Raw genomic sequence first — 26,570 nt, 5'->3', positions numbered from 1 at the left:
CCACGCAGCGCCACCTAGCTGGCATCAGCATCGCCGCCAGAGCGTCTCGCAGCGTCTCGCATTAAGCGCGACCCTTGCACTATGCGACACAAAGACGGACGCGCCTGCCGCCATGAGGTGACTCTATAGATTCAGCAGGTTTACCTCTTGGTGCAGGTAGAAGATTTCCTAACAAGGACGTCATGTGCAGGTTATGTATATCAAATCAAATCAAATCAAATAAGTTTATTTTCTGCCACAAAAATACATTCGTGACAAGGGCGCTGGAAAAAAAGCGGCACGTAGCAGCTTGACGAGTCCCAGCGCCCCAATACAAAGCAGCAGCGGAACTGACATGAATATAAAAAAAAACACAAAATATAACAATCACAAAAAAAAAAAACCAACAGCAAAAAAACATCTAAGTACACATATTTAGAGCTATCTGAAACGTAAATAGTGATTTTATATTACAAAATGTCTTGTATTGTACGACTGTTTACAGAGTATATATCAATTCCATGAGAAAAAAGGTTTTACAATAGTGGTAATTGGTAGCGGTATCTCTGAGTGCCGAAATTTGTTCTAGATACAGGAAGACGCCAGGGGGGCCTATGACGCGATGCGTAAATGGACTCGTTTTTTTCTAGTTTCGCAAGGTCTAAGATTATGTTAATATTTTTTCTTACACATTGTTGGTAATTTAAAATCAATCTGGAGGAATACATATTATATATCAATGATTTTATGTTTTTCAAAAAGAGGAAGAGAGTGATAATCACGAGGTACATTTTCAATTATTCTAACAGCCTTTTTCTATAAAAGACGCAATTTGTCTAAATTGCTCTTAGTAGTTGTTCCCCACACTAAATGGGAATAGCAGATTATAGAATGAAAAAGAGAATTGTAAATTAACCTTTTGATGTTTACGGGAAGTATATGCCTGTATTTATTCATAATTCCAACAACTTTAGAAAGTTTTTTATGAATGTATGTTACGTGATTATTCCATGACATATGACTAGAAAATATAACACCGAGAGTCTTAACGGTATCAACACATTCTAATTTACATGACCCAAAATACAAATCACGTGATATTTGAACATACGATCCCGGGCATTGAAATAGGACAACCTTAGTTTTAGTGGTATTAAGAATAAGAGAGTTAATATTTATCCATTTTTTTAATTTACCCAGAAAACCGTTTGCTATGGAGGTAAGTAGGTCTTCTTTGAAACTAGAAAAAAATATGCTGGTATCGTCGGCGTACATTATAAATTTAGCGGTATTTTCGATGCTTACTATATCATTCACATATACGAGAAACAATAGAGGCCCTAGAATACTACCCTGAGGAACCCCGGAGTAAATTCGTTCAGTAGTAGATACATAATTTCTAATTCGAACATATTGGGATTGATATTGTAAATAAGACGTTATGAGCGATAATGGGATACCTCGGATGCCATAACGTTCAAGTTTATTTAGAAGAATTTGGTGATTTATCCTATCGAAAGCTTTGCTTAAGTCTATAAATATACCCAACGTTAGAAGTTTTTTTTCAAAATTTTCTAATATCATTTCCTTCTGCACCGATAACGCGGTTTCCGTAGAATTATGTTTCCTGAAGCCGAACTGAGAATCATTCAGTAGCGAGTATTTTTCAAAAAAATGTAGTAGTCGAGAGTGCACAATTTTTTCAATCGGTTTCGAAAAGACAGGAAGGATAGATATGGGTCGATAATTACTTATGTCATTGCGATCACCACCTTTATACACTACGGATACTTTCGCAATTTGCATCCTCTTAGGAAATATACCGGAAGACAATATCAGATTATACAGATGAGTTATACACGGTAATAGCAAGTCAACTACAAATTTCACCGGCCCAATTTGAAGATCCTCACAGTCATGGCTACGACTGTTTTTTATATTCATGAAAGTAGATTGTACTTCTTTAGTATCACATGGGTTTAAAAACATGGTTTCGTTTATTCTGGGGATATTATTTGCTGCAGAACTGTTATAACTACTTTTCCCTACGCTCACAAAATAATCATTAAGCATATTCGCCAGCTCTACACCAGAAATAGTTCTATCGCCTATGCTTATACTAGTGACTGCTCTATCTTGAGTTGGATTCCGTATTAAGGAGTGCAAATGTTTCCATACGACTTCGGGCTGCTTTAAGCAAGATATATCAAATAGATCTGCATAATAGCGGTGTCTAGCTCGTTTCAATTCTGCGTTGACAAAGTTTCTAAATTTTTTAAATTCTAGCAATATTTTTTCATTTCGTGTCCTAAGAAAGTTGTCATAAAGAAAATTCTTTTTTTTAATAAGTCTTAATAGTCGAGAAGTGACCCATGGTTTTTTGCACTTCTTATTACAGTGAATTTCCTTGTACGGAAACGAAGAATAGTATGCGTCTTTTATCAGGTCTAAAAAGAGGTTATAGCACTTATCAACATCAGTTTCCCTCAACACGGGACTCCAATTGATAGCACCGATTTTTTCTCTAAACTTTTCGAGTGTTGTAGCGCTAATATTACGCGACATTACTGGAGGGTTGATAGCCCTATTACATGGTACATTGTTATTAATGAACATAACTATATTGAGGTGATCGCTTAACCCATAGCCCAGCACACCAGCACTAACGTTGTCTTCACAGTCGTTGGTTATAAACAGATCAATCAATGTTGACGTTGAGCACGAAACCCGAGTTGGAGGAATTATGACATTACTGAAATTATTTGACGTCAACAAATTCGCAAAGTCATCGGTAATGCGGGAAGCTTCGAGCATATTTATATTAAAATCACCACCCAGATACAATTTACAGCCTTCTTCGTTCGCAAAACAAAATAACTCTTCCAAAAAATTTATAAAGACCGAAATATTTCCATTTGGCGGGCGATATAAGACAGAATAAATTCAAGTTTTTTCTAATGCAGAGTATTTCATAGCGTGGCGTAACAACAGAGTAATCACTGAGGAGCACAAAGCCGGAAACATTAGTCTGCAATGACACACCGCCTCCACGACCAAGGTCGCGATTTAAGATAAAATTATAATAACCAGAAATAACAAAAGCATCATCATCGTCCTTATACCATGTTTCTGTTAACATTATAACGTTACAAGGAGTTTCGATGGAATCAAAAAACAATGCAAGATCATCTCCTTTCGATCGTGCAGACTGTACATTTACATGAAAAAAGCTAGTTTTTGTATTAGTCTGGATAGGTACTATAGGTACTAAAAGTTCAACGCTCCACACGGGTTCTGTCTTATTTATTCAAAATTGTTTTCCTCGTGTCTTTTTATAAATAAATACCAGAAATTATTTCATGCTATTTCTATTAAAATATTTTGCTACATCAATTGCTTATTTTAATTTAGCTATACTGATTTTTGTTCTACATTTGTAAGCTAATGCACTCTGCTGCTATGAAAGTGCACCGAAGACGAATAAAAATGACGACGTCTGCTTCTCTTCACTTACTGCTTTTATAGTTGAGCGGAAATAATTCAATATTAAGTGTTTCATTGATGGCACTCGACTACTTAAAATGTCTAGAGAAGTGGCACATTCTTCCGTACTTCTTACTAACCTTCATTTCAGCTTACGTCCCGACGCAGCCGACGCTACGAGCTGATGGGACCAATCAGACAACTTCTCAAGCGACCATCATAGCGTTCGTCACGTTGTTTACGTGCTATCTGATTTTTGAACCAATCATAAACAAAAAAAACCTAGCGACTTGCTCTTTTAACGTTGCTTGATCGGTACCATTAGCTCGTAGAGTCGACTGGCGCGACGGCGCAGTATGTTCGAAAAAACGTGGCGAAGATACCATGGAACAATATCTATGCAGAAGCTTCCTCGAGTACAAGGGAACAGAAACAAAACAAAACAAAAACACTGACCAGTGAGGCTCATGTCGAAGGACTCGGCGTCAATCTTCCTCAAGTCCTGGACAGTCCTCCAGGTAAGCGTGACCAGCTGGTTCTGCGACAGGTCCACGGTCACAAGGTTGGGAGCTCCCATGAACATGTGCGCCGGCAGAACGCGGAGCCGGTTGAACGAGAGGTACACGATGGTCAGGTGCGGCAGACCGTCGAAGGCCAGCGGATCGACCTCGGAGATCTCGTTGTACTTGAGGTCGAGCTCCACCAGGGACGACATGCCGCCGAAGACGCGGGCTTCCAGCCTCTTCAGCTTGTTTCGAAACATGTCGAGCCTGAGGACGCGCGACAAGCCCTTGAAGCTGTGCTCGGTGAGGGCCTCGATGGAGTTGTCGCTGAGGTCCAGCTCTTTAACCTTGCCCAGGCCCGCGAAAGCGAAGTCCTCTATGACCGTCATCTTGTTCCGCTCCAGGAACAAGTGTGTCAGAGACGGTAGGTGAGACAGGGCTCCCGCGGGCATCTTCTTTAGCTTGTTGTCCGCCAGTTCCAGCTTCTTGAGGCGAGGCAGATGCGAGATGCAGTCCGTCTCCAGGTCCGTGATCTCGTTGGAGTCGAGGGATAGCACGGCCAGTTTCGACAGGTTGTAGAAGGCGTGTGTTTTCAAGACACCCAACTCCGCCTGGGAGAACTTGAGACGCTCCAAGACCGGAGCGTGTGGCAGGACGTCGGAAGGAACAAACCTTAAGTGATGGTCCTCACTGAGCGAACTGAACACGATCGAGACGATGGACGGCTGCTTCGCGAGGGCTTTGAAGACGATGTCGTCTTCGGCGATTTCTTTCACCACATAGCAAGTCACTTCGGTCGCGTCATCAGTGATATCGTCCGTGTCGCAGCGGCAGTATAGCGCTTGGTCAATGAGATTGCAGAGGTTGGGCACGAGGTTCTCGGCTTCTGACGCTCCCGCTTGGAATGTTGCCGTGAGGAAGATTAGGAAGAACGTGAGATACCTAAACCAAACAAAAAAGAAGCGGAGAAACTGTGAGCATAACGTGATAATCAAATAAACTCGATAAGTAAAACTGCGGATACAGTACACTTTATAAGGCACCATATAATTAATGATGATTCTTTGTTTAGATCAGTCCCGAGTGCATTATATTCATGTAGTATTTTAGATATTTTTGTATATACGCTCTCAAAAGTCCCTAAGCGTACGCTTCTCCACAATGCTCTCGAAACATAAATCCTCAGCCTTCTTTTAATTGGCTTAACCAAACAGAATGGTAAGTGCTACCTTATACACTAACGATCAGTCTCCGTAGCAATACAAGTTTTGCCGCTGAGACACCAATGGCTGTAGTGCTTTCTCGATATCTGAGCTAATTAAAGGAAAGCCAACAATTGCAGCCGTATTCACCAGGCGCGACTAATCAGCGACGAAGAAGCGATTAGGCCTGGCAGTATTCCTGGGGGGCAAACGTGCCCCCAGGAAGTGGGTGATTGTCTGGTCAGGTGTAATAAGCGAAAGTGACTGGAAAATAAAGGTCATGCAGGCGGTTACTCGGAAAATGCTACTGTGTGGACGAAACGTTTATCGCGTAAAACGTATTATTCCGACATACGTAAAATGAAGCATTACAACTAGGGCTTGGTTGTATACAGAAATAATTAAAGGAAAACTTGAACATCGGAAGACGACATGAAGAAAGCCAGATTGTAAGCGACGTAATGAAGATGGAAGTGCTCGTAAATTGCAGCCTCTCTCTTGTCGTTCAGTGACCTGTTGAGATCATTTCAGCGGCGGCTCTGACCTCTAAACAAGGCAATACCCAGAACATTCGCTGCTACATTTCTTACGGTATTTATTTATCGGCGTTCCAAGACAATATGTTTTTTTGTCAAAGCTAGCTATTGGCGGTGATGGGAGTCGGACACGGCGCTGAGCGCTAGCCTCCCACTAAACACCGGCTAAACTAGCCCTATTCCCTCACTAAAATTTGTTAGTCATATTCCATAGGGGCCCAATCTCACACTTGCATTTGCTTAGGACCAAGCTTTCGGGATCTCTTTCGACAAGAGTGCGCCCAGGCGCTATTTATGAGGTGGCCGTGGAACTACATTTCACAAGAGCGAAGGTATTGCGATATTTGCGAGATCAAATGTTCGTACTATATCCATAACAGGGGTCTCAAACACGCGGCACGCGACACCCTGGGACGCGACTGCGAGCCCCGTCCCTATGTCTCAAGCGCTGCATGCTCCGAAGCTATAGGTTCATATCGTCGATTCATTTCCGCTCGGAAAGAGGCTCCGCTCATATAGTGTAGCCACACATCTTTCACTTCCTCGTTATCTTTTTTTTTTTTTGCTGAGTATTGCATTGCTTGAATATTTTCTTCTCACTCAGCCCTTTCACACAAATTAACCGGAACGACAATACCGCGTCTAGGCTACAAGCACGAGCCCTTTACTCGAGGACGCAGCTCAACTCCACGAACTCTTCCTGAGCGGGAGGAATTAGCAAAAATTAGGCACAAAGTCAAGCTTCTAGCCGTCAAAAAATTAAAAAAAATAATCATGTATTCTTTCATAACGTTAGTACAAAAATCGACAGGAAAGCAAAACTGTCGCATGAAGAGATATTGTTTTCCATTCCCGTTGAGTCTAATTGTGCGACAGGACAACAACGGTGTGGTTGCTCTCGTTCTATCGCGAAATACCAGCACATTGACGTTTTAGATTAATTTTTTCGTCACATCAGGTGTGGGCCCAAAGTAAAGGAAGTCAAAGATAGAAATGTCACTGGAAAAAAGGCGAATTTACAAAAAGCAGAGAGGACGAGATTCCTTCTTTCGAAAACCTCTGGAGTGTCTTTGAGAAAACAGGCTGCTTTTTAACGTAAAAAAAATATTGTGTGTGTGTGTTTTTATAGTGGCCCTCGACCTTTTGGGAGTGGGCTATCTGGTTTCCACACTGGAATGAGTTAGAAACTGCTTATTTATATAAAAGAAATGTTTATTGCCAAACATTTATCAAGAAAAAATATTGTCAAAGGTTTTCAAGAAGCAAAAAAAAAAGAGAATGATGCGAGAAAAATAGGCATGCAATATAAAGAAACTGAAAGTGTTCCACGTTTACTCTATAAACGGCGCCAGTGTGTTCTCTCGACGTAAGAGATATTAAGAGGTTTCAAGGCACACATTTTTAAGCAGCCCGTGTGTGTGAACTAGCCTTAAGAGAGAGTTTCGTCAATGGGAGAAGCCGGAGTGGAGCGGCGAAAGCGGCGCCGCCACCAGCGCCGATATTCCCCCCGTGGTGGTACTGCGAAGAAAAAATAACTGAGATGACCTTGAAGGTGCCGCGTACCGCGACGCAGGTATGTTCTGTTTCTGGGTGAGACTTAAAGTACAAGAATGGATAATTGTAAGAGATTGATGAAAATAAGGGGTTTCAAGGTGCTGAGTGCGTTTACTGAGTCAGAGACATCCGACTTGATGACAACGCCGCCTGCTGAAGCGTATAAAAACGACCGCATCAACGATTTCTTCAGAGGGCACGGCGGGACCGAGACGGCTATATCGCTGAATCCCTCTGTATTCTTCACCCCGGTTTGTGGCATATACGCTTATACCTGCTTTCGTAGTGACTGTAGATGCATTGTTGTCCTGCCGTGCCCGGCGACATGCGCATGTCTTCTTGTGGATTCGTGGAATGTCATTTCGATTCTTCTTGCTGGGGATGTTGAGCAAAATCCTGGGCCTTATGCAGAGCTCAAATCAATAATGAACTCCATGGTTGTTTCCCAGAACGAACTGAAATCGAAAATTGAGAACTCAGCTGCTTCTCAGGACAAGCTTGAATCTACAGTTAACACTCGAATGAGTGAAGTGATGGCAGCAATTAAAGAAGATAAAGTAGAGATACAGGCATTAGAGGCCGAAGCTACATCGTTCAAAAGTAGTCGTCAACTGCGTCAAAAACGTCTCGACAACTTGGAAGACAGAAGTAGGCGCCGTAATATCATCATTTTTGGTCTTCCCGAGCCTGATCGTGAAAACGCTGCAGTGCTGAGAAAACAGATAATTGAGGAGCTGATAGGGGAAAAACTCGGCGTGGTTGTCAACTCAGTTGAAAGAGTGCATAGAATTGGGGGAAAAAAGACATGATAAAGCACGACCTGTAATCATGAACTTTTTTTACTATAACGAGAAGTTGAAGGTATTTAAAAATTGTCATGAACCAAAGAGAAGACCAGCATCGATAAGCCGCGACTTCTGTCAAGGCACTTTACCAAAGCGCAGCAAACTGTGGTCATGTTCTGGGGAGTTTAAAGCTCGAGGTCATAAAGAGTCTCTTGATTACGATAAGCTGCGAGTGAACGATGATGTGTATGAATGGGACGAGGAGAATGATTGCCTAAAATGTATTCGCTCTCAAGTACAACGAAGCAGCGATGACCGAGTCGAATGCAAACAATGGCGCGTTGTTCTCATAAACGCCAGAAGCATTGTCAATAAAGTTGACGAGCTTGAAGAAATCATATTTACATATGATCCACAAATCATAGCGATTACAGAGACCTGATTATCAGCATACCATATCGGATTTCGAAGCAGTTTCCCAAACGCACACACTTGTTAGACGTGATCAAGGCTCCCGAGGAGGGGGAGTTGCTTTAGTAGTCAAAAAGGAAATTATTTGCGTTACTATGGACGAAATAGACGACAATGAAAGTGTGTGGTGTCAAATGAATTATCTTGGGTTCTTGGCTCTTGTAGGCGTGATCTATCGGCCCCCCCTCCTCGCCTGAGTTGTTTTTGAAAAACAAAATCACTCTTACATGGAGCAAAAATACAAACCTAATCAAAAAGTCATATTAGCGGGGGACTTTATCCTACTGACAATTGATTGGCACACTTTACACCCAGGTACGATGGACGTACAAAACTGCAACTTGTTGCTTAAATTGGTGCTAAGCTTTTATCTCATTCAGCTAGTTAAAGAGGGTACAAGAGTCACTCAAAGCACGGATAACGTACTAGATCTTATATTTGTGGGAAATTTCCCAGAGGACACTACTCTGCGTGTTTTCGATGGTATTTCTGACCATGAGCTTGTTTCACTTACCTCAAATATTTGTCCTGTCAAAAAGAATCATACGAGTAAATGTGTGTAACTTTTCGTTGCGGATGATGAAGCTGTTTCGCTGCAAAAGTTTCGGGGATATCTCTTTGGCAACAATAGGATTGTGGACCAACTTCACATTGATGGTTGTGGGGTTACTGACCCTTACCATGTTGCCAATGAGCTTAGCAGCGCATTTCATAGTGTTTTTAGTCGTCAGAGCGTGACCGAAAATACAATCGAACATTTTTTTCTTTCATCTAATGTAATGCAAGACATAAATTTAAACGTGAATGGCATTCGGCTTCTCCTTTTAAAGCTTAATGTAAAAACGTCTTTTGGCCCTGACGGTATTCCCAACGCCTTTCTGAATCGTTACGCGGACATGATTTCGCAGTATTTATATGTTTTGTTCAATGCATCCTTGGATAAGGGATGCCTGCCTCCTGATTGGCTGTGTGGAAAAATTGTGCCGGTGTACAAGGACGGGAGTGAACTGCTGGCTGCGAACTACAGGCCTATATCATTAATCAGCAGTTGCTGCAAACTGCTCGAACACATAATTTCCAGTCACATAACTTCGTTTTTAGAATCCAATAACATATTAGCCAGCTTTCAGCATGGGCTTAGAAAAAAGCTATCAATCACGACTCAACTCGTATTAGTTGTACATGACTTCGCCAATGCTATCAACAAAAGGAAACAAATTGATGCAATATTTTTGGATCTATCAAAAGCTTTCGATAGGGTACCGCACTATCTACTACTAAAAAAACTGCAGCGTGTAGGAATTTCTCCCCGCCTTGTAAACTGGATTTTTGCGGATCTGACGAACAGAACGCAGTTTGTAGAAATTAACGCTTGTCAATCGCAAAAACTCGATCTCCTGTCAGGTGTTCCCAAGGCTCTCTCTTGGGACCCCTTTTGTTCTTGCCACTTTTCTGCCTTGATTGACAGTGCCTACTGGACCACCGTTTATGAAGAAGGAAATCCTGATGTGGCATATAATCCCTTCTCTAAGTTCTTTAAAATATGCTATGACAATGCATGCCCCCTTATACAATCCAAAAATAAAAAGCAGAAAGTGAGGAAGCCATGGATAACGTAATGTCTTTATAAAAGAATAAATGAAAAAAAATATATATACCAGACTTCGTCAAACACGTGACCAGCAACTTCTTATTCGGTTTAAAAAAAGAAAGAAAGAAATTAACAGCCGAGATAAAAAAAAGCAAAACGTGAGTATCGTCAGAATATGTTTCACAATATAAGAAACGATCCGAGAGAGATATGGAACGCAGTGAATGATATCAGAAATACGAAATCTCCTTTCGCGTGTATCGATGAAATTATTATTTATAATAAGAGGTTTGAAGGGAATGATCTTGGGAATTTAATAATGCACATTTTGTCAGTGTGGGTAAAAGTGAAGAAAATGACGCGGGCGTTTTTGTCGTTGTTGGAGCAACGCCTTTGCTGAATTCTATAATGTGCAAGCCAACTACGTCGACCAAAATTGAAGTGCTGATTAAAACATTAAAGAGTAACGTTGCCGCCGGTACTGACGGTTTTAAATCGGTCCCAGCGAAACGTGTCTCGCAATCACTTAGTCACATTCTGTCATACATAACCAATAGGATGCTACAAACAGGAATATTTCCGAACGCGTTAAAAACTGCTAGAATTGGCCCAATATTTAAAGGTGGGGAAAAATAGTTTGTACAACTATCGACCGATTTCTATTCTGCCAATTTTTTCCAAAATATTTGAAAATGTAATTTATACTAGATTAGAAGCATTTATTGTAGGTACGAGGGGGGACCCAAAAGAAACCGAACTAATTCTTTTTTTAAGCAGAGCTTTTGCAGTACCGCGTTTTGCCGCCAGGAGTTGATAGAGCGAACATTGCTGAGTCATTAGGCCTAATTCCGTCCTCGAAGAAGGTTAGGACTAGTTGCGGCTGGGTTTATAGTGACAAGTGTTTCGCGTGGGCGTCGTTTTTGCAATGTCTGATTTCTGTGAACAGCGTGCGGGGGTTAAATTATGTTTTTTGCTCAGAAAAGGTGGAACAGAAACTATTGAACTGTTAAAAACGGCGTACAAGGACGATCCCATGAGGAAAACTCAAGTGTTTGAGTGGTTTTCCCGTTTCAAGAATGGTGACATGTCAATTGATGACAAACCTCGTTCCGGTCGTCCTTCCACGGCACGAACACATGAAAACGTTGAAAAAATTCGTGCAATCATCGACGAAGGTCGACGACGGACCATTGACGAAATCGTGGAGCTGTCGGGAGTGAGTTGGAGTTCATTGCAGCGAATTCTGACAGAAGATTTTGGGAATGAAAAAGGTGGCTGCCAAATTCGTGCAACGACTGCTGACTGCTGAACAAAAGCAAGGTCGCGTGGAAGCATGCTGTGCTTTGAAAGAAGAGTCCCGAAGGGACCCAAACTTTTTTTTCAAAAGTTATTACAGGTGACGAAACTTGGTGCTATGGTTACGATCCTGAATCAAAGCAACAATCAAGCCAGTGGAAGACTTCAGGTTCGCCTCGCCCCAAGAAAGCTCCTCAGGTGAAATCAAACATCAAAACAATGCTGATTAGTTTTTTCAATGTGAAAGGAGTCGTCCATTCAGAGTTTGTTCCGCAGGGTCAGACAGTTAACCAGGCTTTCTACTTGGAGGTTTTGAAAAGATTGCGCAACAGTGTGCGGCGGAAGCGGCCCGATTTCTGGAAGTCGGGTGACTGGGTTTTCCATCATGACAATGCCCCGGCTCACACTGCCTTGTCTGTACGACAATTCTTGACCAAAAATGGTACGACCCCTGTTCCTCACCCCCCCCACTCACCCGACCTTGCCCCGTGCGACTTTTTTTTTTTTGTTTCCTAGAATGAGAAGAGAAATGAAAGGAAAGCGTTTTGCTGACGTTGCTGAGGTGAAGAAAAAAACGACGGAGGCGCTGTCAAGCATCACAAAAGATGAATTTAAACAATGTTTCGACACATGGATTAAAAGATTAGACAAGTGTATTAGTGCAAATGGACAGTACTTCGAAGGAGATTGAACGTTTGTACTTAAAATGGGAATAAATAAGTGCAAAAAAATTTAGTTCGGTTTCTTTTGGGTCCCTTCTCGTATAATGTAATAAGTGAGGCTCAATATGGATTTCAAAAGCAAAAATATACAAAGCAAGCCCTACTTCACATGAAAGGCAAAATTATCAGGATTATTGAAGATACATTTTATACATTAGGTTCGTTTTTAGACTTTACAAAAGCTTTCGACACAATACAGCACAATATCTTACTGATTAAGCTTCAATATTATGGAATACGTGGCGTTGCATTAAAACTAATAGAAAGTTTTTTAAAGAATCGGTATCAATATGTGCATTTAGATAAATCAGATTCTGATAAGTTAGAAGTACGGCACAGAGTACCGCAGGGATCCATTCTAGGCCCTCTGCTATTTATTATCAATGTAAATGATATGGCAAACATGCAGGATTCCCCAGAACTAAATATGTACGCAGATGACCCTAACGCATTCTTTAAAGCACGGTCTAAAGATACATTACAAATATTGGTCAATGAATATTTGGAGAAGCTCGCTAACTGGCTTAAGCGTAGCAAATTACAACTTAATGCTAAAAAAACTAAATACATAATATTTCGTCCAATTAAGAAGCAACACAAATCTTTTTTATTTATTAATTTTGATGGATACATTTAGGGAAGGTCAAAGGTAAAAAATGCCTTGGCATATGGTTCATTGAAGATTTCAACCGGTCGACGCATATACAAAAACTTTGTTCTGAACTATATACATCAATAGGATGTATATATCGAATTCATAAACTACTACCTCCATAGTTAAAGAAGGATTTATATTATTCCTTATGTGACTCGAAAATATCATACGGTGCATTGGTATCGGGTACCACAACTAAGACGAATTATAATAAAATGATAGTCCTTCAAGAACAAATACTTCGCATGCTCGAAACTTCTTAGGGTAACTGGCGAGACTTGAGTACGGACCCACTGTTTGAAAAATTCGCTATGCTAAAGCTAATAAAATATATTACTTTAAATTACTTGAGCATATATAAAAAGAGAAACTATACCTAATCCCGAAGAATGTTAGCTCAGAACATGCACTGAGAAAACATATCTGGAAAAACCCGAGGTAAAAACCAATTATGGCAAGCAACAATTGAATTATAAAGTTTTTTCCTTGTTAAACAACTATTGAAGAAAAGGTAAACTTTCAGTGTTCTTTTCCGATTTTTAAGAGAAATATTAAGAAACTCCTGGTGGGAGAGTGATATCGTTTATGAATGAAGAACGTAATGTGAAAATGCATTTTTTGATGTAACTAGTATTCTTTTTTCAATCGTGTTAAATCTGCAACAAGTGTTTATTATGAATTTGTTTGGTTCTGCATGTGCATTTGCAGATGTCCTGTTCTGCGTTGTATATAAAAGGACTTAGAGGCCTCGTCAAGCAGCAAAGGGAACTTTTTTCTCTGGCTTCCTTCCTCCCCTTGTTTAGAGAGAAAAAAGAAATACGTCAATGTCATAGCTGACGACCTTGACTCGGGTGTGAATGTGAAAATGTTTGCAAACGACTGTGTGATTTATACAACTGTCATTAACGCCTCGGGTCAATTATCGCTGAACGAAAATTTGTGTGATATTGCTGACTGGTGTGAGAGGTGGCAGATGGTTACAGACTACTCAAAAACATGAGCACTTAGAATAGCACATAAGAAATCTCTCGAATGTACGTGTCATGTCCACGATAAAGTCATTGAATCTGTGAATGACGTAAAATACTTAGGTCCACCTATTGATACGAAACTTAGCTGGGACACCCACATAGACAATACTTGCGCCAAGGTCTAGAAACAACTGTGTTTTTTAAGAGAAAATTGGGAGCGTGCAATTGGACTGTCAAACTTTCACCTTTAAAGCCCTAGTTCTCCAGGTTCGGGAATATGCGTCAATTGTGTGGGACCCATATTTAAAGAAAGATATAGTAAAAGTGGAGAGGATTCAGTGACTAAGCGCACGATTTATTTTTTCTGACTTTAGGCGCCTTTCCTCAGTTTCTGAAAAGTTGAATAGATATGGCCTAAAATCTTTCGAAGCAGGCGGAAATTTGCAAGATTAAGCTCTTTTTTTTATAAACTTAATAATAACGAAACTGGCTTAACTAAAGGCTTGAATATTTAGCCACCTCCTCAGCGCTCAGCAAGGCTAAACCACTCAAAAAATGTTAGACAATACGCTCCTAGTAATAATCTATTTAAGCACTCCTTTTTTGTACGAACCATTGAAGACTGGAAGTCACTGCCGTCAGACTGCGTGAATGCTTCAACATCCAATAGTTTTGACTTCTTATATGGAATGACGTGTGGATGTACACCTCTCCTGCCAGGATGGTGGAAAACCATCCGCAGTATTTCCTAAATAAAAAAAAATGAAACGAAAAGGTGACACTGACCAGAAAAGGTTACTGAGACATGAAGCGAAACTACGAATGTGGGGTGCGCGTTCAGTGTTAATGGTAAAAATCCCCACAGAGCAGTGTCCACGGGTTTCACCGTCCACTCGGTCGTGACTGCGGCTGCGACTGCAATCAAGGAATATAAAGTGCATTCTGAATGTCGCCGGGACGACGACGTCACGTGCGTTCTCCTTTCAGTTATGAAGGGTTGCAACCTTTAACTCTAACGCGCTGAAATGAAATACTTGAATACATCCTTACCAAGAAATTGTGATTGGAAGATATAAGTTAAGCTCATTACTTCCACTAGAGGAGTATTAGTGGCTAAGTGGTTGGTCACAAGAGCTATCATTCAACGCGCTAAAGGTCATCGAAACAATTTCGGTCAGTGACGCGTCTTTATCCTTACCAATTAATGACCGCACTGTTCACATATAGGGCTCTGGCCTTGGGGCGCTCGGGACACGGGTGGTAAATACCGAGTGCTTACAGTACCTCCCGCTAAACGATCATTTTGGTCGATGACGTAATCAGTCGCTGGTGACAAGCTCCCTTCCCTCGACGCCCTTCACCCTTTACGCTTGGTGGAGCAAACATGGGAGAGGAGGCGAGTCCCTCCTCGCCTCGTCGCTACACTCGTCTCCGGCGTTTGCTCCTTTAAAGGGGAAAGGGTTAAGAGCTTAGCGGGAGGAGCTTGCCCCGCATTTCTTAACTTGTAACAGGGTATGGTGCCGTCTGCTGCATACGTCTGCTGGTGTTTTAATCGCATGGCGCGCTAGTGCACACCAAGGAGCTTCTAAAAGGAAAGAGTAAGGTTGACGTTCGGATCCGCCCCTAGCAATTTATTCAAAAAACCTCTAACTTTTTCGAATCATCTGTTGTCGATGGGCTGTCACTTCGACACAAAATTCCTCTAAAGCCCTATCAAATATATTGCACGAACGCACCAAGAATGAACACGTACCCAAACACATTCCCTGCAAAGTTCAGACACGATTGAAGTGTTATTTATCTTTGTCCCACCAGTTTCATTCGCTATCATATGTACAAATTATTTTTGTATTATACTTTATCGGGGAAACGTATACTGCACGTAAAGAAGAGTTTCACGATTGTGAAAATAATTTAGCATAAATGTGCCCTTTCAAACTTCCATCCCTCCACCCACACGTCATTCCATATCTCGAGAAGTCAGTGTTCTACCGCGTCAGCCTCATTTTATTATTTGCAATGAAAACTGTCTTGCCTTCTTAACCTTTCTCGGGAGCCTTTCTGACGGCAGTCAAACGCCGCTTTCGGGGCATGAATGTCGAAGAATGCACTCTCTACTGACAAGAAGACAGCTTCTTTGAGACGTCATACTGCCTTTGTTCCAGACGTCGTAAAGATTTATCGAACCCCTCTTCGGCGAGCCGGGGCAGTTTTCTTAACCTTCCAAATTTTTCTCCAAGCTGGGCCCCGTACCGCCTTCGCTAAGTGAATGAGCGACGCCGTAAATCTTGCCGGGATGAAAAGGAGGCGCATCGCGAGATGCGAAGGATGAAGTAAAACTATCCGTTTACGACAGAGACATAATTTAAGCGTGGCGCTATAAAGTACACGCTGTAATTTGGTTATACAAGTCAGACGCACAAGCAACTGCTTTCTCATAAATTACGACCTTCGTTACGAAGAGGAAGATACTATCGAAGTTATTCGCATCTTCGACAGCTACCGCGACTGCATGTAGGCCTGAAGCTTTTAAGCTTCCATACGCATAAGAGGCGTCCAAGGTTATTTGGCTCTGCACTGGTGGAGCGCTATAAGTGTTTCCTCTCTGAAAGGTCGATCAGCAAATCTCTCAATCTCTCTTCTGTAAATTAAATTATTGATTTCGTCTTTAAAAAATATTCCCCCGAATATTGACCGGTATCTTTTTTTTTTTATCACTCATTAGTAGATTGTTCCAGTACATCCGAAAACGATACCTGATAATAATACTGTCGCGAAGCCGTGCTTGCGCGCGTGTTTAATTCACCTTCTTTGTATTTTTTTTTCGCGGGTTTGCGAGGGTTTTTTTGGACGATGCTGGTCGTCTCTTCGGCACGGCGCATGGTTTCTACCGGAGTCTGGAGGCCCCAAATAGGGGTGAGAGTCGGGAGGCCCCGGCGAACGTGAACGCTGTAACGGTACACTCATTATATAGAGCCCCACGTCGGAGGTGTTTTGCCTTGTACATGTCTGCTTTTGAGATCTCCCCTTGGGGGGTAGTTTTAGTTTTTCCCTGGGTATAACTGTTCTTGTGATCCTGGCTTCGAATGTCGGAGTCATCGGGACGATCTACTAAAACTCCCTAATGCTAATAAACGAAGTGTATCATCGAGCACTCCTTTTTCTTTCTTTCTTTGTCAACAATCTTTTCAGAACTTTGTTCGATAGTTTATTGTCTTGTGTGTGCTATTGATTTTGGGATGCCCATGTTTGCTTTCTAGTACGAGCCCTTTCATTGGTGCTAAGAAAAAAATTGGTTGCCTAGATGGCCCCCGAATACTGCTTAAGTCGATATAAGCCGCCGCTAAGCTTTTGATCTTCACTGTGACAGTGGAGGCCAACCTGCACGTCCGACCACCTTTGGCTGTGAAGTCTTCCACCCGCTAACTCAGAAACTTCCGACCCTTTACGGCCGTGGAGGATTTCGGCTCGCCCGCCTTTGTGTGGATTCCTGTTTTTCTTATTGGGCTGTGGTCGCAGCACCCGCTGGAGGAGTGATCGAAGAGGACGGCAGGGGAAGTCGCCAGAGATAAGAATATACTTTCCCAAAAAGCTTATTGTCCGATTGTCTATTGTCGAAAATACTCCCTCGAGAAGGGGAACAAGGGGACAAAGGACAAACACAAATCTCTAAACCCAGCTAGGTGACTGGTGCGCGGCCGAAACATTCCGCCTGGTCTGGGTATCGAACCCGGGGCCTCTCCATTTCAAGTGGAGCGCTCTACCAAGTGAGCTAACCAGGCATTGCATGTCAGTAGAGCAAATTGGTTTTACCAGCTGCCACCAGTCTAACACGAACAAGGGTGAAAGGCTTGCATTTTAAGCCTTGAGTTGTAAAACAGGTTTTCTAGACTTTTTTGAATAGACGGATATATTTGTGTCAAAGCGATTCAATTAAGTAAAAAGGAAACTATTCAACTTTTCTTCGTTACAATAAGGTGCATGGGAAAGGGGGCCAGAAGAGTATGGGGTATCGTTAACGGAATTATGGGGACGATCTACTAAAACTCCCTATTGCTAATAAACGAAGGGTATCATCGAGCACTCGTTTTTCTTTCTTTTTTTGTCAACAATCTTTGAGGGCCAGATTTTAGTACTATGACTCGTGATTATATACAAAAAAAAAAATAGTAGGATACGAATCCCCTGCCTTAATTTTTAAACATGACATGCACTTGACGTCGTCACCCTGCGCTAACGGTAATTCTGGATCATTCCTACTTGTCCTTGTAGAGAAAAACAAATGCATTGCTGCGAAACATGTGATGCGGTTGACAGCGGATGTGACGTTATTGCGAGCCATGTATCGTAACTTCTGTCGAGCGAATTGTCGGAATGACGGAGATCAGTCGCATTGTCCTCGTCTAAACGAGCGTCGAAGTGCCGCAGCCGAAATCGGCGTCATGCGGGCAGTCATGTTCGACTTCATGACGGCAGGGCAGAGGCCGTCCCTTGATCCAGGGCAACCCTTGCGCCGCATAGGGCGGAAGCCAGAGCGAGCAAAGGGAACATATGGCTGCCAAAGAAATATGTATTGAGATGGGAAACATGTTGCTCACAAATCAGTCATTATGAGACTGGATGCAGCGGTGCCCTGTCGCTATAACTTGGTGTGGGTTTTTTTGTGTTGTTTTTTGTGTCGACAGGCTTTTTTGATTTAGTACAAAATACGAGTAAGCATATTTTTATAGGTGCTCACGTCGACAATTAAAACCAGAATATTTTTCTTTTCAACAGCCGTAAAATTAAATTTAAAAGAAAAACCAGTCCAAATTACGAGATCAATCTATTGAACAGGCAACTCTGAAAAAAATAGGCTTGACAAAAATCTCGAACAAGTTTTATAAAGACAGCGCAAACGTAACGGAAACCCAAGGCCATATTTTGATCATATAGACACTCCTTCAGCGTCCATCGTTGATTTTAGAAGGAATTGGTCGATATTAATGGCATTATGGGTTCACCCTAAGAATAATTTTGAGGAGCGTGTGTCTCGAACGTACTATTGTTGACGTGGCTCTCTCCACGAGCCGCGTCCCTTTTGCAATGGCTGCATAGCCGTTACAAATGGTGTAAGTGCGCTGTACATGTCAACATTGCACATGTCCTGTCATGAAGAGAAGATTAATTAGTCCCATTTTTCTTTCTTTCTTCCTCTCATATATTAGAAAGAAAAGTAAAATTCAAAGCGCAGAATTATTACAATGACATAATCACGGTATTTCGATAGTCGAAAACATAAGCAGTGCAAAGTGGAGCCTTAGTTATTCGTGTTAAAGAAAATTCTGAAAATGTTGACCCGCACGTTTCGCAAAACGAAGCCAAGCGATAATTAGCTTAGCCCTTTCTTCAGCTTCAGAAGTAGCACCAGAATTGCCCCGAGCGAACAACGCAAAAATTAATATTAATGGGGAATAATATCTCACAGTCGTGGGGCGTCCCACATACACTATTAACTAAACAATTCGAGGGCTAGCTTCTGAGGTATAATTAAGTCTTCTGTATTACGCATATACATTTTACCGTTGACCCCCATTATAAGACCTGTGGCTCATTTTGTTAATCGGGTTCAAAATCAGCGCAGACAGCGTAGCCTTCCTGTGCTTGACTCTGTGCGACGACTTCCTGGTAGTCCTTACCCCTGCCTCGTTCCGCGGCCTTCGCTTCCCACGTGCGCAAATATCCATGGGCGTCTACACGATGTCGCTGATTACTGGAGCAGCGATGTCTGGGGGCGACACCTCCATCACGGCTTAACGATTCGACCGCACACGATCGCCGATACTCTCCAAGATAGCGATTTCCTGACACTCGTGCGTGCGATTTCTTTAACAAAACGTAGTAAAACCGTGGGATTATAAAACCCGACGGGTTTGTTGTAGCCATTATCGGAAGTTGAGAAGATTGTCCTTGGAAAAGGTCGAGATTTTAAGGATGACGCACAAGGCACGCTAATTGACTTTTTACACTAATAATAATTTACGTATTTCATATATTTAGAACCCGAGAAGCTATTTATACAGAGTCAGTGCAAAGGCGAGCTGGGGCAAGTTTAGCATGAAGACTTTAACCCGAGACTGGAGCAGGAGGAAGAAAACTTTTACAGTAGTAGAACAAGAAACAGGGACAGACACGTTCCTATAGAGACGTGCCTGCCCGTATTTGTTCTTTCTACCAGTGTAAAAACTTTTCCTCCTTCTGCTCCAGTCTCGGGTTAAAAACATCATGTTAGGCTCTATAGCCCTGCGTTGTCATTTCAGTTTCAAAACGTTGCCTGTGTATGAAAGTCTTTGCGCATTGCAAAAAAGAGTAAAAATAATACATGGCGATCGAGTGAGCATATGTTTTCTTTGTGCATTGGTTATCGCATTTTATACGTCAAGCTATTACTTCTAGAATATTAGTCATTACTTTGCTAGTTCTGCAATGTTCTGCTGCTTCCGTTGTACTAGCTGCCTCAGCCTTCCACGGATGAGGGAACATTGCCTACTTTTTAATTAAAAGTTTACCTGAGGATTCCATCAAAAATATGGCAAAGAAGCATGTTATACTTATAATAAGATTAAAAAATATTAAATACTTAGCCATTTTGTTCTTAGCCAGAGACTGAGGCAAGAAAAGAGGAAAGTTTACTTTGAAACTTTCCTCTTTTCCTGCCTCAGTTTCGGGCTAAGAACAAAATGGTTAACATCCACCAGCTCGCCTGCGCAATCACTACATTATCATTGATTAAATACTTATTTTTTTGTATCGTGGCCCATTTGTATAAGGAATTAAAGTGAACTGGCATTAGTCAGTGTTTTAAGCGCCCTGTCAATCCGATTATCTCAACAGAAATAATGCAAGTTATTCGTTGTAATTTTTAGGAAAAAGGCAATGTGCACAAATATGTCATCCGTCCTGACTAAAGAAACAGGAAACATAATAATTACATATTGCAATTAAATCGCAGACGTTGGTCATCCTCACGAGCGAGGGAAAGCCGTAACCTAACGGAACAGTACTTTAGTGTGCAATCAGGACCGGCCCTACACCATCATGGCAACCTGGGCGAAACCTGGCCAGGGCACCCTCCCCCCCCCCCCCCCCCCCCCGCCCCACGCCCCCCGCCCTTTTTGTAAGCCCCTATCTACTAGGTACGACATCACGTTGTTAGTAAACATGCGAGTAGTGACCACATTCTAACAACGAACCGTGTTAAAATAAACCCAACAGCTAAAGCGGAATTAAAATGGATGGACGCGGCGGCGCCCTCTTTTTGATGGCGCCTTGGGTGACCGCTCAGGCCGCCCACCCGTATAGTGCCGGCCCCGTGTGCAGCACACAAAGCCCGCACGCGAAACTCCTCGCACTACTCGTTCTTGCGGAGAAAGACAAATTCAGCGATGCAAAATGGGCGCTGCAAAAGCTACGTGCACAGCATTAAAACAACAATGGCAGCTGGTCTGATATTGGGCAGGTTTGTTTAGGGGTATACACAGGACGTCGTATAGGTAGTCGTTGTTTGCAGCGCAGGCTCCGAACTAGCTTACGCTTGTTGCCTTCCTAGAACAAAAATCCCGAATGGGTAGCAATGCTAGCTAAGCGCGCATAACCGTGCATTCCTCCCAATCAAGGTAGTTGTTCTTTGTAGACGATAAATGGGCATAGTTCCCAGCACCCGCTGATAACCATTTTCAACGATAAGGCGCCCCGTGAATACCTCCGATAGCTAATTAGCATTAACTTAATTCGGATCTGTCCCAGTTCCTACGCGCCTGACTAGATATGCGCAACCGTGACAACTTAATGACAAGGGGTAATGCGTTAAAGTTGAGAAAAACGCGGGAACGTTTCCTCGGTGAAATACAAATGACAGCTTCTGAGGAGATTGGAATTCCGCCCGCTCGGAATCGAAAACGCGCGCGCGACCGCAAAAAGAAAATCAAACAAGGGATATGCTACTCCAAACGAAAAATAAAAATCAGTGTAGCTCTGGTTGTTAAAAGTGGTTTGGCCTACTTATTGCTCAAAAGAAAGATTTGAAGGCATTATTTTAGCAACTCCTCCGAGTAATGTATTAAAGTGTTTGAATTAATCAGCCCAGCCCTTCAGCACAGCACGACTTGCACAATAAATAAAAGACATCTGAAAAATAAGAACGATTTAAAACGCAGTTGGCTTTCAGCGAATTTAACATCAGAAACCTTGGCACGAAACTGCAGAAAATATAAATAAAATCGTATTTTCATCTAAAATGAGGACGCGATACAGAAAAAAAAAAAAAAAAAGCAGTATTGGAAATGTTGAGAAGAAAAAAAAAAACACATGAAAACCTTTCGTCCGTTTTCTACCGTGAATGGCAGCCGTGAATCGATACCGTGAATCGATACCGTGAATCGCAGCGTTCAGAGTTCGGATGAGCAACCTAACATCTCCGCGCTTCAAAAAAAAAAAAGAAAAACCGAGGTATTTTTATTTATTGCTCGGTGCACTAGTAAATACGTACGTAGCGTAGGTAACTACCCAGTCTCAATTAACAAATTACTTCTCTTTAAAAAGTAACACGTTAAATTCCTCGTTTTTTTGCAAATTGGGTAACAGGTGGTGGTCAATATAAAACTAGAAAATAGAGACGCGGTTAAAAAAAGCAAGACAGATTGCTGGAAGGTCAACTGAAGGAAATCTAGCTAATTTTGTTGGTTCTTAGGTCCATACTATGACTAGGAACGAACAGATAGAACTAATGTGTTCAGCAGAATCGGCGGCGTGTTCTCTACTGCTGCGCATACCTTTTTTTGATGTTGTTTCTCGGCGCTTCCGGATTGTGACGCAAATACGATACACGTTTGAGCGAAAACAACGTGTGTATTACACATGCGTGTTCAGAGTGCAATTCCTAAATATAGTGTCAACATTATTCGATTGAAAACTAACTAAATTACGTTACTTCTTCCTGTTCCCGAAGCATAAATAACAAAGAAAACAATTACATTATTACCGAAAAAGTACCGAGCTACATAAAACGCCCAACCACACATCGCGTTTTTTTTTGTTTTTTTTTTTTTACGCGTTTTGTTCGCGTCATTATTAGCATTTGTCGCTCTAAGACAGCCGCAGCAATGCCACGCGGGGGCCGACGACGAGATCTGGCCGGCACAGATATCGGCACAGTGCGACGCACGCCGACGCGAGGTGACGCTGGCGCGGAAGGTGCCCGTAAAACATTTCCCATGTGGTTGGTGATTGGGCTGTAACGCTTCACGTACACGTTCCTCGGTGCCAACCGGGGTTCGAGCCGGGTGGCAGCGAATATGCATTATTCTAGACTCGTAGCAACCACTGTTTTGCGGGATACCCCAACGGTCTCCCGCAAAACGAAGTGCGATATCTGTCGAAGTAACTGGCTTAACTTAATTGCAAGTGCAGACAAGACGCTGTCAGACACCCTCATCAACTATAACGCTACCAAGCAAGCCACGCAGCAAGAGCATGGCTCGCATACACTACCGTTCAAACAAAACTAATAAAATCAAACGGAAATTAAACTTAGCTCTCCTCGATCCATTAAGACGAGGCAGCACTCAGTTGGCTAATTTTTCCACTCGAGCATTCAGTTAGGACGAGCTAAACAGCGCACTCAAGCGTTGTCGAGCCCAGAAGAAGCTCGCGCGCAAAGCATGCGGGCCTGTTTTTTTTTTTGTTTTTTTTTTCTTTCTCTTATTGAGGGTCTCCACGCGAGGTTCGCGATTTATTAAAGGGATACTGAAGCGAAACTTGAAATACACCTATTATGGTCAGAAATAGGTTCAATATGATCAATGATATTCATAAATCATAATCGCGCGTTTGTATTTTGAACGGATGGCTATATTTTTCACCCTGATGGGCCCGATTGGGCGCGCGCTCAGAAATCGGCCATCGGAGAGCGCGATGCGTCTTGGGATATTGGGCGCATTCGTGACGTCACTTGTGCCGGTCGAGAAAGGCTACGGCGTGAATGTTGTGGTTACGAGCGTTGCCACTTGGTGGCGCGTCGACGATTTACGACCTGTGACAACGTGGCCGTTTGAGATGTGCAAGGGCTGCACGCACGCTGCACCACGGGACCACGGCAAGTCGGCAACCACGGCAGCATTGACAAAACCAGCTCTGAGGCCGGATTCTCAAAGCGAATTCACGACGAAAAAAGTGCGTACGACAAATTTGAGAGAAAACCCGTGCTCTCGAAACGAAATTGTCGTAACCTTTGCGCAGGTTACAACAGAATCCTACGACAGCTCCGAAGCTGTCTTACGCACTTTTTACGATCAAATCAACAAGGCCGACAGCGTCGCTCAGTTACTTGGTATCGGCCACCAACGGACATTTACTTTTCTTCGTGCTCTTCTCGTGCGTCCCGACTTCAACCAGCAAGAAAAAAGGAAGGAGTACTTAAAACAGACCACGACGATCAAGAACGCAGGATCCACAAACACACGAGAAGAGCTACAACAGCCACGATTCTGCCGACCGAGCGAGCTCGGGAGAATATAGTAGGCCTAGCAGCAACATCGACTCGACGCACCGTTGCTCCGGCGGTCCTTGGCCAAGACCATCTGTCCATGACCGGCTGGCCTGCTGAATGGAATATGCCCGCGCGACCCTTGTGGACCCTTACCGGATGAGTAGTTTGATCCCTGAACTAAATTTCAGAGGTCAATATTTTCCCCTTGTCATCTCGATCTCCTTGTTTTCCGAGACAGCGGTGACGAACGCTGTCGTCGAAAAGGGACTCTCATTGATTCTATCTCCTTGTTTTGTGTGATATAGAGCTCAAATAAACGCCATTACGGATTACCTTGGCAACTCGGTATGTACACTCTGTTATTAGTATGCCATTTTTATTCTGACTCGACGTTACGTCAGTGTCGAGCTATAGCAGTTCGTGGGAGCTACGCGATGTCGGTCTAACCTTTCTTTGCCGAGTGTCATGTCAGTATCGAGTTGCAATCGTAAAAGATCGGTCCAGAAGCGCTTACCGAAACGCGGTCTAACAGCGAATCCAGCACTTCGATCAAACGCGTGTGTCCGCTCCGAGTGTGAACAGGTATTTGGCATTTGCGTGGCTCTTGCTGACACCCTCGTAGTTCAAACATATCCTTTTTAACGTCGGGTTGCAGCTCGCGACTCGCAGCAACTAATACCGGCCGTGCCAGAAGCATGCTCGGGCCGTGTCGTGCAAAGAGCCGCAACGAGAACGAGCTCACTGTGGCCAACTACGCTTTGGCTTTCTCCGCCAAGGCTTTGCAAACGCGTTCAGGCCTAGGCGAATTCTGCCGGCACGCCGTATTGCCGCAGAACGGCGCTGCTATTTTGGCACAAGTGATGTCACGAGAACTTCCCCCCATCCACCAGATGAGAATTTGAAATCGTTTAATTATGTTTAAAATTAGTTCTCCTGTGTTTTACAGCGCAATATTTATATTTCCGAGGTGGTGCCTGTCCCTAGCCCATATTTATGCAACAAGATCGGCGCTAAAATTTCGTTTCACCACCCCTTTAAGTGCCCCGCAATTGGCTCAAGTGGGTAGAAATTCTAGCCGTGCGTCTGGACGACATACAAGCAAGAGGTTTCCACTTCCGGTCTTGGTCGCCCTCGGAGCATCCGGGGGCAGGCGCAGTGTCTCCCGACGCAGTCCGCTCTTGGGAGGGCCAACAAGTCGACAAAAAGTCCTCGAAACCTCGGCATCCGCGTATCATCTGGAACTCGCTTACCAAGAGTACGGTTGCAGCAGAAGTTCGAAAAGAACCCCATTAGGAGGGCGCGCTCTGATCGGGTCGTCGGAGCACCCATACTGACGAGAGCGCCCTTCTCGCGAAAATCGCTTAATCCGTTTTCTTCGAAACGTACGCTTTCCTTGGCTGCGCTCGTATAAAAACCTAATATTATATGACTGTATATTATTTTTACAAAAACCAATACAAATGTGCGCACGTTTGGGTTTTCGTTTCACACTGGGTAAATCAAATTTCAGGTTTCATCGACCACCTCGCTTTTGAAGAATTGTTTTCTTCTTTAAATGTCCGCTTCAGACAGAGCTCCTGAAGGAGAGAACAGATTTGCTTTCAATTATGTTTCATTTTAGGTACAACAAGGCCAGATGGTTTCTCAAAATAAAAAAATAAATAAAAAATACTAAAAAGTTTCTGTTTACCTTCATCTATCGCAGATCGGTCAAGCATTTTTGTGATCAAGGCCCGGCCGCGCTTCGATTGTACGGCAGAGCGGAGGGACAGAAAATCGCAGCCATTTACGGAAAGCCCTTTGCAGATCTCAAGGTACCGGTAGCAACTAGATCTCAACGCAAATCGCATTTCTGAGCCAGAATGCCCTCGGCGCCTCATCATTCGCTGCTCTCTTCCCGTAAATGGCAATGATAAGTGTCCGCGTGTCCTGTAAGAAAATTAGACACAGTATAGGAACCCTGTACTATCAGCAGGACTGGGCAATCATTTCTAATTGTGGGCATATATTTGACGGCAACTAAACAGTTGCCTTTTGTTTGTAGTTCAAGCAGTTTGTTCTTCCCAATAATATCAATTTTCGAAGTCCAGCACACACAAAGCCCGTCGAGATGTGCCACTGGACTCAACGAGCGTGTTTTTGTATTCCGTCGCGTAAAAAACGCATTGCGACATTTTTTTTATTTGTTTTAAATATTTTTGGAGGCAAAATTCAAATTCGTTGTCTTCTGCGATGTATCCTATTGGAGGAACAAACACAAGGGGCAAATCCACAAGCAGCATTTCGCTTCATGTTTG

At 42.8% G+C, this 26,570-nt stretch overlaps 1 protein-coding gene and 1 non-coding gene across 2 annotated transcripts in view; both read right to left on the bottom strand.

Moving 5' to 3' along the window:
* Positions 1-3,882: 3,882 nt before the first annotated feature.
* The window catches only part of LOC115321564 (insulin-like growth factor-binding protein complex acid labile subunit), a gene marked incomplete at its 3' end in the record, with an annotated part of 48,266 nt that continues 25,578 nt past the window's right edge, over positions 3,883-26,570 (bottom strand). The window contains exon 2 of the mRNA XM_042287805.1: positions 3,883-4,907. Within this exon, the coding sequence (XP_042143739.1) occupies positions 3,883-4,907 (1,025 nt within the window). The remainder of the gene's footprint in view (positions 4,908-26,570) is intronic.
* On the bottom strand, positions 17,458-17,530 carry Trnas-uga. Its single transcript has one exon. It is a non-coding gene; the product is annotated as a tRNA-Ser (tRNA).

This window comes from Ixodes scapularis, unplaced genomic scaffold (genome assembly GCF_016920785.2).
Source record: "Ixodes scapularis isolate PalLabHiFi unplaced genomic scaffold, ASM1692078v2 ptg000376l_1__unscaffolded, whole genome shotgun sequence".
NCBI classification, from domain to species: Eukaryota; Metazoa; Arthropoda; class Arachnida; order Ixodida; family Ixodidae; genus Ixodes; species Ixodes scapularis.
Note: the sequence above shows the minus strand (reverse complement) of the source record. Positions and strands in the feature narration are given on the sequence as shown.